At 52.3% G+C, this 15,221-nt stretch overlaps 4 protein-coding genes across 4 annotated transcripts; 2 read left to right on the forward strand and 2 right to left on the reverse strand.

Moving 5' to 3' along the window:
• Positions 1-3,947: 3,947 nt before the first annotated feature.
• On the forward strand, positions 3,948-5,082 carry J7T55_010658 (uncharacterized protein; the record flags this gene model as incomplete). The annotated part of the gene is made up of 2 exons (XM_053130749.1): positions 3,948-4,036; positions 4,101-5,082. The coding sequence occupies 2 exons, from the start codon at positions 3,948-3,950 to the stop codon at positions 5,080-5,082; spliced, it is 1,071 nt and encodes a 356-aa protein (XP_052990939.1).
• Positions 5,083-5,387: 305 nt separating this feature from the next.
• Positions 5,388-7,061, reverse strand: J7T55_010659 (uncharacterized protein; the record flags this gene model as incomplete). Its single annotated transcript, XM_053130750.1, has 1 exon — positions 5,388-7,061. The coding sequence occupies one exon, from the start codon at positions 7,059-7,061 to the stop codon at positions 5,388-5,390; it is 1,674 nt and encodes a 557-aa protein (XP_052990940.1).
• Positions 7,062-8,123: 1,062 nt separating this feature from the next.
• On the reverse strand, positions 8,124-9,020 carry J7T55_010660 (uncharacterized protein; the record flags this gene model as incomplete). The annotated part of the gene is made up of 1 exon (XM_053130751.1): positions 8,124-9,020. The coding sequence occupies one exon, from the start codon at positions 9,018-9,020 to the stop codon at positions 8,124-8,126; it is 897 nt and encodes a 298-aa protein (XP_052990941.1).
• Positions 9,021-9,667: 647 nt separating this feature from the next.
• On the forward strand, positions 9,668-11,275 carry J7T55_010661 (uncharacterized protein; the record flags this gene model as incomplete). Its single annotated transcript, XM_053130753.1, has 1 exon — positions 9,668-11,275. One exon carries the CDS (start codon positions 9,668-9,670, stop codon positions 11,273-11,275), a length of 1,608 nt encoding a protein of 535 aa, XP_052990942.1.
• Positions 11,276-15,221: the final 3,946 nt, after the last annotated feature.

The raw sequence follows: 15,221 nt of genomic DNA on the forward strand, positions 1-15,221 counted from the left end.
TGGCGGAAGTTTCGGCATATTTGGTACAGCATGGAAAACAGCAGGCCATGGAAGCGTAGATGAAATGATTAGTTTTGTCCATGCAAGTCAAGCACACAATGTCGACCATAACCACGTGTCGGTATCAAATCAGCGTGCAGGTAGATACGTTGCCGGACAGAAAGAGGAAGACGCAGAATGGGAAGGGCAGGGAGATGAGTGGTAGGTGATGTGAGGTTCATGATTTTCCATGTTTATGACGACCAGCTGCTCGTGACGAGGTTGGTTAAAGTTGAGGATGAGGAGTAAGTTCCACTGTGCTGAGTCGCCATCTGAAACTATCTGACAGGACGCGAAATTGTTGTTTTGATTATTGATAGGCTGATCGGCTTCTGCCTGCTCGACTAGCCTCAGGGCTGAGGGGCAAGGTGCATGTAAGCAACAACATTCTTTCACAGCACACTGGGCATGGCTTATTCAGTACATGCAGGCAGCCACGCGTTACACATGCGCTATGTTCCTATGATTGCCTCAAAAGAGGGGTTCGACTTTGTGCCCTCAAACTTGGTCATCCTTTCCCCACCCACTCACATCTGACGTTGTGGGCCGAGATGGATGCAACTGATACTCAAGAGAAATCTCTTTCTCCCGTCGAGACTTTTTTGAAGTGCGGGTGCGACATGTCGGCGGAATGGCCGAAGCTGGCCGAACTTTCAGAACCACACTACGGATGGGAGGACTATGTCGAAGCTGCAGGTTTGGGATGTCCTCTGTGGGGAATGGTCAAGGCTGTCCTGCGTGATGCCCGTGAGAAAAAATACGTTACCGAGCCGAAAGGCGATCGATGCAGCATGACGCTTCTGCCAAGACAAGGCCGATTTCTCATGCAAGTGAACAACAGCACACTCGGATCACAACACTCGAAAGACCACTTGGTTGTTTACTCAGCAGGTAAGTAAATCCCAACCCTGGTCTAGTCTCTTGATCGAATACGCCTGTAGAACGCTATAGCTCTTCCAGGCCAAAGCGAAAACTCGATTCCAGAGCTTGAACCGTACCGGCAAATACAGAAGTTCGCATCCTCGCCTGAGTGCATTCAGCTGGCCCGCGAGTGGCTGGCTGGATGTGAAAGCAACCACACGGAGTGCAATCAGAAGGACATGAGCCACTTCAAATATCCAATTAGACTCATTAATATTACTGGTCGGGCCCAGCGACTGGTCGCACTGGATTTGAGCTCTGGCACAAATGTTCGCTATGTGGCGTTGAGCCACTGTTGGGGAACTGCGCTAACTCTGAAAACTTGCCGAGACAATGTTGACATACACGTTGCATACGGAATGTCACAAAATGATTTACCAGCTACATTCCGCGATGCTAGTGAGTATATATCTAGTTGCGTCTTTAGATACCGGAAGACTCAATGACTAGCGCCGTCATCGATGGGTGAGTGGCAAAAGGCACATCGTCAAGTATCGGAAAGTGTAATCGAAGGGCGTTGCAGGTACGCCTGCCAGGGGGGAAGGAAGCACTCCAACACCCACAATTACTCGAGATCTTCATTTTTACGCAGTGAATCAACTGAATACTGAACACTGTTTTTTTTTTAGTTCAAGTGTCGCGGAATCTGGGATTCAAATTCATATGGATAGACTCCCTTTGCATCATTCAGGATGATCACCGAGACTGGGAAGAACAGTCAAGCCAGAGTGAGATCTTGCCCAGACTGTATTCAAAGTTTGAGTACTCCCACGAAATACTGACGCGGTATCTCGCAGTGGCATCTGTATATAGCAACGCAGACCTTGTGCTAGCAGCTGCCAGTTCTTCGTCCGCCAATGAGGGATTTCTTGGACATAAGAGACTCACAAGGGAGTCATCGGTTCATATTCCGTCTCGATCAGAAAATGGACAGCCACTACGTCTGAAATATCGTCTGGGCCCTCCATTGTACATGGAGAATGACGTATTCATTGATCCACTAGATGGAGATCCGTTGGATATGCGAGGATGGGCTTTGCAAGAAAGGCTGCTGGCCAGACGATATCTGGCCTTTGGGAGACGTGAACTATCTTGGACAGTAAGCAATCATTCTCAATTGTTCTATATTTCTTCGACGCAAGCTCTTTGTTGAGCGATACCTTGTTGCGTGGTCAAGCAAACCTTGGCCTCAGCCCAATATGAAACATCTTATCTGCCACGAGTAAATGAGAAGAGAAGAGAAAAGAAGGGTCTGATTTCCCTATAATCTGACCTTAGAACGGGCATATATACCCAGAACTGTTGTCGGTACGAGCCTTCAGAAGACTTAAAATAGTCCCAATATTCTCGTGACGGTATTATTTACAAACATTTGCTTAGCATCATGACGCTTATCATGCACGCAGCGCTGGGAAGGAGATCATATCGCTGATGTCAAGTGAAGTGCATGGAATCCACTCTTTGCGAATGTGGCTGCTCGGAATTCCGCCCTGATTACTATCCTGCTGTTGACAATATTCGAAAAGCTAAACCTGCAAACCGACACACCACTGGATCCAAAGGCGCCACCATTGGGACGTACTGGAGGGACAAAGTCTTGACGCCCTACAGCAGACGGCTTCTGACCAAATCAACGGATAAACTCATTGCTTTAACGGCTGCCGCTTCTCATTTACAGTCCGAATTCGGAGCCACTTACCTCGCTGGACTCTGGAAAGAAGATCTCATATCGGAGCTCTTATGGTTCATTGGACATTTTCGCGATGCCATAGACCGCCCCTCAATACGCCAGGAGAACTTCTACGCCCCTACCTGGAGCTGGGTCTCGGTCAACGCCCCAATTTCATGGCATCCATTTCACTGCAATTGTGACATACAAGAGCCACTGGCTCGAATTCTCAAAGCATACACACACCCTTCGACGATCAATCCATTTGGACCGGTATCCAGTGGACAAATTGAGCTTTCAGCAATAGCACGGCCAGCAGTTGCAAAATTCGATAATGCACAAAGAATGTGGAGAATATGTATGCCTGAGATAGGCGAGTCATTCAGTCAAGTCAGGTTCGATACACCACTACAGGTTACATCTTTCAAAGAGAAAGGCGCCCAGATGGAGCGTATCTCTGTTAGACGCCTACGACAGGGGGAGAACGAGGAGAATCAAGTGTCTGAAATAGCAGTCACAGTCGTCCCACTAATCCTCGCCAAGTATTCGGAGAGAGAAGATTGGTTCATTCATGGATTAATCCTACAGGAGTCATTCACGCGTGTTGGGACTTTTGAGCGAGTGGGCTCTTTCTACGTCTCTTACTTCCGCAACGACAACCATATCCGAATGATGGAACGACGAGAAATAGCTATCATTTGAGATCACAAGATTCATCTACTATAGTTTTCAAAACTGGATTTGCAACCTCAAAGCAGGCCAATGGACGGCGACATCCGGAATAGGGACGATTGTGAGGCAAACAAGATCGCGGGCCAAGATTATCTTTGCTAGAAGCCAGGGACCTTCTGGCAAGCCAAACCTGCTTCGTAGCATCGACTCGTCTTGAAGTATCCACATAGATGCAGTATCCATTGTCTTCGTCCCTTCTATGCACACCATTCTTTTCTTAGTCTTTTACGCGACCAATTTAGTTTGACGTTTCTTTACTTATTATCACAAGACGCACTCAACCCATGTTTTCCCCCTTTCGTAGTTGTTACTCGATTTGTTGGTGTTCCTCAAATTTGGAGTTCAAGAAGGCAAAGCCGATTTTTAACAATATCATTCAACGTACCAATTTATGCTTATTCCCACGGTCTGGCGTTGTGCATATACGAAATGCTTACAAATCATACTAATGGCACCACGAGTCTCAATCCGCAGCACAACCGACACCAAACCTCTTTACTTGCACTCAAAGTACAATGTCAACGCAGACTGTCCGCAAGCCTCGTGGCTCCGGGAAGCAAAATATCCCCGCTGACCTGATTCAGAAATGGCAGAGTTCGGAGCTCCGAATTATAAGGCCACAGGTCCGGCGGCCAAAGACGGCTTGCGAGAGATGCCGTACCGCAAAGGTCAGATGTAATGGAAACGGGTCTAGGCAGCACGAATGTGAGCGCTGCATCAGCCGGGGACTTTCTTGCAGTTACATACGGTCGACTCAGTCTCCCAGCTCTGCTACCACTCCAAAGCGTTCGGACCAGGGACCTGGGCAGAGTTTCTCAGAAGAAACTCGGATCGATTGTAGTGTCGACCCTATGGATCAGTTCGGAGGCTACAACACCGACTTCCAGCAACTGCTTGGGTCCTCTGCAGGTTGGTCCGATATGAGCCACCCAACAGAGAGGTCAGCACAGCAGCAGTACATGGACTGGAGGGCGGTCGACCCTACGCTTGGCTGGACGGCGCAAGTGAGCCCTGCGACATCCCTCGAACTATCTGGGGCACTCCCAAGCGCGCCCACAACCACATCAAATACGTCGGCCCATCACAACACTGGGCCACCCACATCGACAGCCGAGCAGCAGTCATCCCTTTCGAGCCTCGGCCTCTTCCCTTTGATCACCAGCGCAGACGATCTCTCCTGGCAGAATCAGCTCACCTCGCAGGGCTGCCAGTGCCGCACAGGGCTCACCCTGCTCATCCCCGGCATCAGAGCGGCTCTGCAAGAGCGGCGGCTCGACGGTATCTTCCAGGTGGCGAACGACGTGATCAAGCAGTGCCAGGGAATCGTGAGCTGTCAGAGCTGCAAATTAAACTGTACCGACCTCATCTGCATTATGGCTGTCTTCCAGGAGGCGGATGCCTGCTTTGTCTACATTGCGAAGGACGACATGGACGAGCGGGCTATCAACATCAACGTCAGCATGGGCTCTTACGCGATTGAGGCGGATGAGGAGGACGCTAAGCTGTGGAGGAGGATGCTAGTGACTCAGTTGGTGAGGCGGGCCAACGGGCTGCTGGACTCCATCAGCGCAAGGGGCCAGGATATGTTGAAGGTGTTGGATCCGGCGTGTCGGTTGGGGAGGGTGAACATCGATTACTTGCAGGCCGTCATTGGGAACTCCAGGGAAAATGTCCAACATGTCATGGAGGGGTTCCAGGATGACGCGAGGACGGTAGAGTAAGGATTTCAAGACACGTATTGTTATTTTCAACACTTCAGAGCGTGTCCATCTGTCTGCCACCTAAGATCCCTAGTTGAGAAAATATCCAGCTCCAAGGTGAGTAGCACAGCGCGCTAAATCAAGCCCAGTTCCTTTACACACTCTGTCTTGTGGGTGCATTCTTGTGTTGCATTAGTGTTCTACTATTTGATGAATCCCAGGGAGTCACTTCCAACATTTTAGGCCTAACTACACGAACAAGCCTTCTCGAATGAAATTAGCATTGATGGTGATGAGGCTCTCGCACAAAGCAGAGCAACGCGCCCCTACGCTGACTGCATGCCCCCGGCCCCGAAAAGCCTGACTCTCTTCATGAATAGGCTGAGGACAGCCGTCAATCCTCCCGCCACAATAACCAAAATATAGACTTTGCCCATGGCCACAATGATCGCATCTAACACCCGCGACTTCACGTTAGGCTCCAGAGTATCCAGGAATCCGCTCGTGGAGCCTTGTATGGCAGACCCGATAGTCTCAGATGGGACATCCGGCAGAATGACCTGTATGGCCCTCCGGGCGTCATTGAGAAAGACAGTATTGGCGATGGCGAGGGATATGCAGATTCCGACGAACTGCCCTAGCATCACCAATCCCACAGCAGCGGGTACGTTCTCCGGCGACACAACTGCCTGGGCAACCGAGAGAGAAGCTTGTAACCACATGCCGACTCCGCAACCGAGAATGACCGTGTATCCGTATATGCGACTCAAGGCAGTGTCAGCCCGTACTGTGTACATGAGCGCTGCGCCCGTCATGGCGAGCAGACCGCCAATTGTGAACCATGGCGTGTAGTATCCGAATTTGCCCATCAGGCCGCCGTTGATGATGATGAAGGCGACCATGATGACAATGAACGGAAGGAGGCGAACGCCGGCGTCCAGCGCTGAGTCACCTCTGGTAAATTGAAAGAAAGTAGGGATGAAGTAGATAGGCACGAAGGCGGAGGCACCGGCTGACGCGCAGCAGGCAACGAGGAGCAGGACAGTGGAGTTGTTGAAGATCTGCACGGGGATGATGCGGCAGGTCGGAGTAGTGGCGATAGTGCGGACCTGCTGGATGGCGAGGAGAACGAGCAACATGCCAGACGCGCAGAAGCATCCGATAACCTGGCCTGAGCTCCAGGGGTAGATGACGCCGCCCCAGTTAATGGCGAGGATAAAACAGATGAGAACACCAATGAGGAGAATGTTGCCAATGTAGTCTATCTCTGCAAAGCGTGCCCGCGAAGAGATGCCAGGCCGGGGATCAATGTGATTGGGCAAGAGGAAGACATATGCTGGCACTGCAGGAACTGCGACGAGAAGGTTGATGTAAAAGGCCCAGCGCCACCCAACAGCGGATATGCTGAAAGCACCTCCGATGATGGGGCCCAGGACGATACCGATGCCCCATGTGAGGCCTGTGAGGCCGACATAAAAGGGCCGCTCCCTCATGGTGGTAGTGGCAGCGATGAGGGTCATTACGCCCATATAGATTCCCGCACCGCCCACGCCGGCAACAGCCCGGCCAACGATGAGAGCATCGACGTTGGGCGCAGCGCCGCAAAGAGCGGAACCGACTTCGAAGAGGAGCACGCAGACCAGATAGAGAACTTTGGCGTTGAATTGGCCGTAAAGGCGGCCCCATGGCATGACGAAGGCGGTGGCTGGCATGACCAAGCCGTTGCTGAGCCATGGCAGCTTGTCTATGACACCCCATTCGGCGATGATACTGGACTGGATGTCGGCTACGACGGTGCAGTCAAACGCGTAGAGAAAGATGGAAGAAAGCAGGGCAGCGCACGAAAACGCCCATTTGAAGCCGTGAATATTCCTTGGGGATGCTTCCGATGCCGCACTTTCTCTGACAACTTCAACATCTTGATCTCGCTTCTCGATGGCATGGTTGGCAGAAGCATCGCTGATCGGGAATTCAGCGGTGGTGCTTTCTTTGTCCCCCATCGTGTCAAATTGTTGGATTTGCGAGCTTGATACTTCTTGCGAGCGTAAGCACTGCGTGATAAAGACTGTCAATTTGCGTCCCCAAATCAAAAATAAAAGAGAAAGAACAGGACTCAGCGAGACAAAACTAGTGACGAGTTATGGCAGTCGTCATATTCTTGTAGCGACTCACATGGACCTTCATCTGCCGCATGTGCTCTCTCCTGTCTTTGAAATCCGAATCTTCCAAATAACGTAATCCGGACATGAAGGGCTCAGATCAAGTAATTCTTGCGCCGAAATATTCCAGGGTTGTCTTCACGAAGCCCTCTGGGTCATTATCATGTACGGGGAAGGCCTCTGAATGCCGTAAGATCAGGGCCGGGCCGGGAATTTATTTCCGTTTTAGGCAATTGGTATTCCGAGACCTGATCGTTTGTGAGCACCCTGACGACCTAAGTTCAAATGTCAGTGTCAGCCTCAAAAGACCCATTTTTTCTGATCAGGAGAGTTCTCCTGAGCTGTAAAGATGTCCTGGGGACGCTGCAGAAAACTTGGCACCCTGATGCTCTCCAGAAGCTACAGAGATAGAATTGCTTGGTCTTATCTTTCTATACCTTACTCTGGACTTTTTCCTAAGAAACAATTGGGGAATGATTCTTACGACAGTGAGAAGAACGCCGGGGCCCACGTTAGAACAGATTACAGTGGTAAAAGGCAGCAATGTAAACTTGACCTTGTTACAATGGTTCTGCATTATATACCCTCTCGCGGCAAGATAGGCCAGACGACATAGAGAAAAGACTCGATGAGAATACGCCAGTTCCATCTAAGCTTTAGTGCATGGGACGGCAGCACCAAGACGCTGGACAGCCTTTTCACATTGTTCGGTGTGTATGTTAGGTGATGCAAGGCTCATAATGTTCATGCTCTTCTGATACTATGTTAGCCAGCAGTAGACGGCATTGGAATATGTCAGTTACGATTTGTGGAAACCAAGTACGGGTCTACTCTGCAAATAGTAAGCTACCTAAAAGTCTATATATCAGCGCGTACTACCGCGTGGCGTATGACAAGCACCATCTACAGATGTTTCTTCAAAAATGCATAATACCCTTCCAGCTTGACATCCTCGTTCAGGTCAAAGATATGGTCCAGCCCCTTGGGTCTCTCATATTCGACGACAGCACCGACCTCCCTCAACACATCGACGACCTCATCCGACTGCTCCACGCCAACAAACCTGTCAGCATCACCATGGACGATGAATGTCGGGTAGAAGCTACCCTTCTTCCGGATCTGCGGCGCAATGATGAACGTGTCATCGCCCTGCTCGATGTGCAGCAGCTGCGCTAGGTTGGCCTCCTGCAACATGTAGAAATAGAAGGACGCTCGCGGGTCGTTCTCCCAAAGCGTACGAGCCTGCACGGGCGCCTTGGGGTCAAGGTAAGGCTCCAGGGTCGCCTTGTCGACATGGCCGGCGGGGTGGGGCTGCGGTGTGGTGAAGAAGGTGCCTAGCGGGTTGGTGATGGGGTATATCGGCAGGACGACCTTGGGCTTCCCCGGCCCCGTGGCATACAGACCGGCCAGGAGGGCCAGGTAGCCGCCAGCAGAGCTCCCTGAGACGGCGATGCGCGTCGTGTCCAGCAGGGTGCTGTTGCCGCTGTCTGCGAGCTTCTTTGGCAGCTCGGTCGCGGTCCAGTCCAGGCAGTCCTTGACGTCATCAAGCACCTCCTTGACGCTGACCTGGGGGCTCAGCCGGTAGTCGGCGCTTATGAGGGCATAGCCGTGCTTGGTGACGCCGTTGAGGTGGTGCGGTGCCACGCCGTCGCGGTTGCCCTGGAGCAGGCCGCCGCCGTGAAACCAGACCAGCAGGGGCAGTTCTTTGCCATCGCTAGGTGGGGTAGAGGGGAGGTAGACGTCAAGTTCGATGGGGACCGTAGCAGTCTTGTACACGAAGGTTTGTTTTGTAGTGGCCATTGTGAGCTTGTTTGTCGAGGCTTCTGAGGATGTTGTCAGTTGGATTGCCGAGTCGAGAAACCGCGCGGATTGTGTAATAGAGCAAAGCGGGGCATTCGCGGCTCCTCCGGGCTCCTCTAGGGCGATTCAGCTCTGTTCCTGCGGAAACAAGTCAACAAAATGGCCTTTATTTGGAACTAGTCAGGGAGCGCCTTGAGAGGTCGCGATGTTGTTGTGGGAAGCCATCTAACTTCTCCTATTTGCAATGCGTGATATGCGGATGAGTGAATGAAGAAAGCCTGCAGTTCGTGGCGCCCGTAACTGACTTGGCACATGAGACGACGGAAACGCCTTCCACTGTCCTTTAGCAAGAAGTGAGAACTTGAAAACCAAACGAACCACAAATGATTCAACTCAATTCACAAGTTGGATTTGGTGGGGTCTGTGTAAATACCTCGACTGCTTGCCTGCAAAAGGAAACTTTCAATCGTTCGTTTCGGTGAACACTCCTCACTACCACTTCAACCACCGCTACCCAGACTTGAAACACCTTCAGATCACTTCAGTCGCTTGTCCGATGCCTTTTTCTATTAATCGAGCGACTCAACAGCCTGCCACTGCTGCGCCCAATTTTCATGCATCGTGCAATTTCTTACCGTCCCTTCACCATGAACGACCAAGCCCCGGTGGCGACGCACGTCTTCCCTCCAGGGCAGTCGCCCCTCGAACGACTCCCTGATGAGATCAAGCTAAGAATCGGCTGCTGCCTGAAAGACTCTCCACCTGTACAAGTCGACGCTCGAGACGGGAACATCTGGATCGCCTATAACAACAATGCCGTTCCGCAACAGTCCTGGACAGAGACCGATGTCATGAGCGAGGACCTCGACCATCGGGAAGATTATGACTCGATACTCGCCCTCGCCTCCACAAGTACCAGACTATGCAACGTCTTCTTCAACGAGTACTCCAAGAAGCACGGTCTTCAAAACACCCTCTGCAGAAGCATCGACAAAGGCTACATCAATCTTGTCCACCGAGCAGTCGAGGAGGGAGCCGATATGAACCAGATGGGTACCAAACTCGAGTACAGAAGAACACCGCTGAGGCTCGCTGTCGAGGTAGCCCAGCTTCCCGTAGTTCTCTACCTCCTCCGACGCGGAGTTGACAAGGCCGACGAGCTGGTGATGGGTATCCTGCGCGACCCCCTCTATCAAAGAGTAGCCGACCAGATCAGCGATCAAGAAGTAGCTGTTCATATCAAGAACAACTGTCGTTGCACTTTTCTCCCCATGCTTTTGGCAGCCGCCTTGAGTGGCTACACGTCCAAGTTCACATCGCGTTTGCCATTCGAGACCCAGAAGGCACTCACTCCGACTGGCCGGCACCTCTGGTTCATTCTTCGCACGTGCATGAAATGCCAGTGGGAATGCGGCTGCGGCGCAAATGAAGATGGAGAATGCCCAATGCGCCTCATCAGTCTCCTCCAGCGGTATGGCGCGAAGTGGACGCCATGCGAAGCCGTCGAGTTTGCGCTCCCGGCCGACGACTTTTGTATGGTCATTGGGCAACAGTCCCCAGGCTCCCAAAGCATCAACATTTATCGTTACAGCAACGGCGGAATGTTGCAGACCGGCCATGATGCGTATTCTGACACACCCAGACGTGGGGCCGCTGACTTCGCTCGATTCAAGCCCACTCCCCCAAGGACCAAGACCGGATACAGCGACCCCAGCCTCGTCAAGCCTTCAGTAGCCGGTGCCATGGATCCCAGCCTGCTGAGAAACAAAGCCTACCAGCGAGACCATTGCCTCCCGTTCATCACCGCGCTCCTGGAGCACGGAGTCTCTACTGAGGAGGGCGACCTGGCACACGCAATGAACCTCGCAAGCAACCCAGCCAGCGCGGCCATGTCCATCCCCGTTGTGAGAGTCCTCCTGAAGTACGGCACCAAGGCCGACGAGCCCGGCGCCATGGAGACGGCGATGCGCCTGGCGTGCATGGAGACAACCAAGGATGCGGCCATGGCGTTCGTCTCTCTACTCCTTGAGTACGGCGCCAGCCCCAGTGCGAGGGAGCTGCAGGACGAGATACAGGGCGCGGCCGAGAAGTGGTGGATTCAAGCTGCCTGGCAGTCTTCGGGCGTGTTTCATCAGATCCTGAGACTTCTCGAGGAGCACGGCCTGGATAGCCACATTGCGGGTGGGATTCTTGCTATACTGGGTCTGTACCATAGCCCTCTGACTGAAGGCGATGATGCCCAGGATGATATGTGATGCTGCCTTGATGTTCACAGAACAACGCAGGTCTACTTTTGTATAGCATGCGGATTGGGCATGACGAGGAGGATGTGAGAATCGACTCACCTGGTTCTGTTTCTGAATGGCAGAGACCTTGAAGCTATGGGCATTTGTTCAAGCAGTCGAACATCTTGCAGATGAGACTGGACCGGTCAACCCGAGTCTCTGCCTGTTGCACCAGAGCTCAATCGACACCATCATTTCTCGGCATTGCCATGACGTCCACCTCAACGTCTACTACGGCAGACAACTTTGTCAACAATTCGGCCATTGAAGTGGTTTGAGAGGCAAACGCCGTTTTCGGCAGGCTGCGCACCACTAGGACGCGATAAGCCTCACGAAGAGGCTGGGCGGTACGCCAGGGATGGAAGACGGCTTTGAGATATTGTCAGCGCATGTAATCTAGGTTCATACGACGTCCAGGCAGTACCTCAAAGTGAAGGAAAATCGAGAAGGCATCACTCTAACAAATCCGTCCGCCTGGCTCACATCGAAATGTGACCATACGAGCTGTATGCCGAGACCACGAGCCGACTGGGTGCATCTTCCGTCCATTAGAGTTCGTGCACAATGAGAGGAGAGGCGTGGCTCTTCGTCAGGTGACGCGCGGCCTTACCGACGGCCATCGTGCGTGGACTCGACGCTCGGGCTTGGAGGCGCTCAGAGATTTTCTAGAGGCGTAGTGCCAATTGCAAACTGGCTCTCAATTGAGTAAACATTGCGCAGCAGAAATTTGAGCGGCTCCAGCCTAAGCTGGTGCGTGAATCTCGAAAAGCCAACATGAGGCTGCAGGAGTGTAGGACACATCAATCAGCACATCCCGCGTAAATTACGAAAACACCGAAGCAGTGCAGTAGATATGAGCGCAATCACGCAGAGTTTGCCGATCCCTCTTTAGCTGGCAGCCCTGCAGGTGGCGAGTGATCATCACGCGAAAGCTCAAGTGCTCAGAGTTCGTCTCGAGTCTAAAACCCGACGACCTGTGTTGGCAGTGTTGATCTGCCGCGAAAAAAGATTTCTGACAGCGGCTATCGTTATATGCCCTACGCCCTCCAATTTGAACAAGCGTGTCTGTTTTGGACTTTGGCGTGGCCTTGTCAGGCACGCACAAGTCAAAGGGTCCTGACGATCTCCCGTCTGACAGGTGGCGAGATTTCACGGATGGAACAGTTCAACGGAAGACGGCGATAATGATGAGGCGCGCATACTTGTCGATGATGAATAAGAACACACATGACAGAATGCACGCAGAAGACACGTCAAATGTGTCCCCATCTTCCTTGGTTAGGACAGCTCAAGCTGATCGATCTGCATTCGGCGGCACGTCTGTGGGCTTCTACAAGCACTCGTGGTGTACAACATAACAATATTTGACCATTCAACAGCCAATTCCCCCTAGCACGTCTGCATTCAATAACTTTCTATCTTTCATTGAGATCTTCGACGCAAAGCGCCGGGACCCGTCATATGGACGACATCCACCACCAAACTGGCCGGCGATGAACAGGCGCAAGTTCAACACTCGACCGAGAAGTTTTCCGGCCCCCTTCAAATCACGTGGACACCCCTTCACTGACCCTGGCCTGAGACTAAACTTTCTTTGTGCTCAAACAGCAACGTTACACAAGGCGCCATCTGAAGTAATCCCCGTCCCATCCTCATCATCGTCTCAAGACGGAAACAGCCAAACGCTATAGCGAATGTGCCCTAGCCTAGCGCCTCCCATGCTTTACCTCACTTTCCTTACCTAAGAAGTGGCGAAAAACAGATTTGAGAAATACTATAGTGTGTACAGTCTGGGGTAGGATTGCGCCGATGGACCTAGCAGTTAGACCCGGGGAGCAAAATCACCGGGCAGGGGGGGTCAGGCACGGAAGAGCTAGCTGACGCCCGGCGCCAAGGGCACGACAGCGGCGCCGGCGTTGGTGTAATGCGATTTTGCCGCGCCCGCCTCAACTGTCTAGTTAAGGGCCTTGTTCAATATCACTCATCTGGGGAATTTGTTATTCCTGGAGTGGCGGGTGGGTTGCGATGGGCAAGGTGAGGGAGGGCGTGCAGGACATAGCCTGCCCGTGCAGGTGTCAGTCACATCGCAGGGCTCTTTTCCAAATCCCGCCTGCACGCTCGACTAGCGGTGTGCCTTGTCGTACCTTGCGAGGAAGGGAACTGGGGCAGGGGGCAGGGTCAGTGGGAGGAGGGCGGGAGGCGGATTACGGCTGCTGTAACGCATTGTGTAATGCGCAGCGAGCTGCAGCCGCAGAGGGGGCCCAGGGGAGGGGGACAGGGTGGGGGGTCTCGAGGATGTGAGACGGGGCGGGTGAATTGGCTGGCGGAGAGACAGAATAGCCCTGCCAATCGGACTGTTGACGTATAAGGGCAAGCAGGAAGGATGTTTTTGGTTCCTGGTCGCTGTTGGGTTTGAGGAGAGGGGAAGATTGGATAAATGACTTAGTGAGCCTGCAAGAGGAAAGGTAGGCTTTGTTTCATTGAGGCGAAGCCAGGGAAGGGTGTAGATAGAAGACGCTGTATACTGTGCAAATGAAGGAATGAATGATGAAGAGTGTACAGTCGTATGAGAAGCGCAATCCTTGTTGCGACTCTCTTGTCACAGCATGCATGGGTGTGCAGATTTCCAAGAGCACCCATCTGGGGGATGGGATTTTCGGGGAAAGTCGATGTGGGTTAGTGAAAATCCGCATACGAGCGGAACTAGGACGCAAACAGTTCGTTTCATCTTGGGAGGGGAGACGGCGACGCTAGGGAAAGGAATAAGAGAATGACACCAAGGGTTGCTTGGAGTTGGCTGTTGCTTGGACCCTGGATTTAGTCTGTTCAAGGGCCCATACAAAAAAAAAAAAAGTTGCTGACCCATGGAATTTCCTCCAGTGGGAGATTTTACAACCCTGGATCTGGAGCTTGAGCTGGAATCATCCGTGTATGTACGATGGTCCAAATCAAGATGAGACGTGATCACGAAACGAGATACATGAAAATCACTAGACACTAGAGATTCGAGGAGATGTAATTGGAGTGGATGTTGTGGTCGAAATTCTCCGTGTTGGGCGTCTAATTGAGGGCGGGACGACGACACTCTCTCACTCAATCACTCACCTCACACAGACGGGGGCAGATTTCAGATCTCAGCCAGGTTTACGCGTAATTGACGCTAAGGGGGGTAGGTAGGGAAAGGGGCTCCATCCTCAGGGTCTCCATTGAACAAAATGAGATGTACAGGTACGAGAGCATCCAGCGGTAGGGGTCTGGATTAAGCGACGGGAAAAGCGGGGCGCTTGTGCAGGGGTCTTTTGAGGGTGGGGCACGGCCACAGCGCCAACTGCGTCATTGTGCATCAAGGGTTATTTCAACGACACACACCCACCGCAGCAGCAGCGGCAGCGACATGGGACACGAGTGTAAGAGGAGAAGAGGGCGGCATCATCATCCGCCGCCAGCAGCCAACGGCAGAGTCGAAAGTCTTGCGACGATGTCATGTGGGATTTTACGAGGTGTGCGCTTGGAATAGCTCGCTGGCTGGCTGGCAGAATTGATGACAACTGCGTCAATTTTAATCGCGGTGGGCTCGGTGAGTATGCTGGGTGGAGTCCCATATCGGGGTTTAATAACGCACCCTTTGCTGCCCTCCGCATTTAATATGGCCACGAGCCAGCATCTTGCATTGAGAAGCAATTTTGCTGCTGGGCCCTCTCTGGATCCTTCAATTTGAGGTGAGCTGGGTATATTCACTATTGCTGCGTGGTGGAAGGAAGAGGAGAGGCAAGGCTGTTTTCTATGTACACATGTGCATCAATCAAGTGTGGGGTTTGGTGACGATTCTGGCAGTTCAAGCTAAGTTCGCAGATGCACAGATGCACATATGCACTTGGATGGAGAAGACGATGTGGATAAGGCAGGACGGCGGCAG

Source organism: Diaporthe amygdali, assembly GCF_026229845.1.
Source record: "Diaporthe amygdali strain CAA958 chromosome Unknown NODE_24_length_778219_cov_64_757418, whole genome shotgun sequence".
In the NCBI taxonomy this organism is placed as follows: Eukaryota; Fungi; Ascomycota; class Sordariomycetes; order Diaporthales; family Diaporthaceae; genus Diaporthe; species Diaporthe amygdali.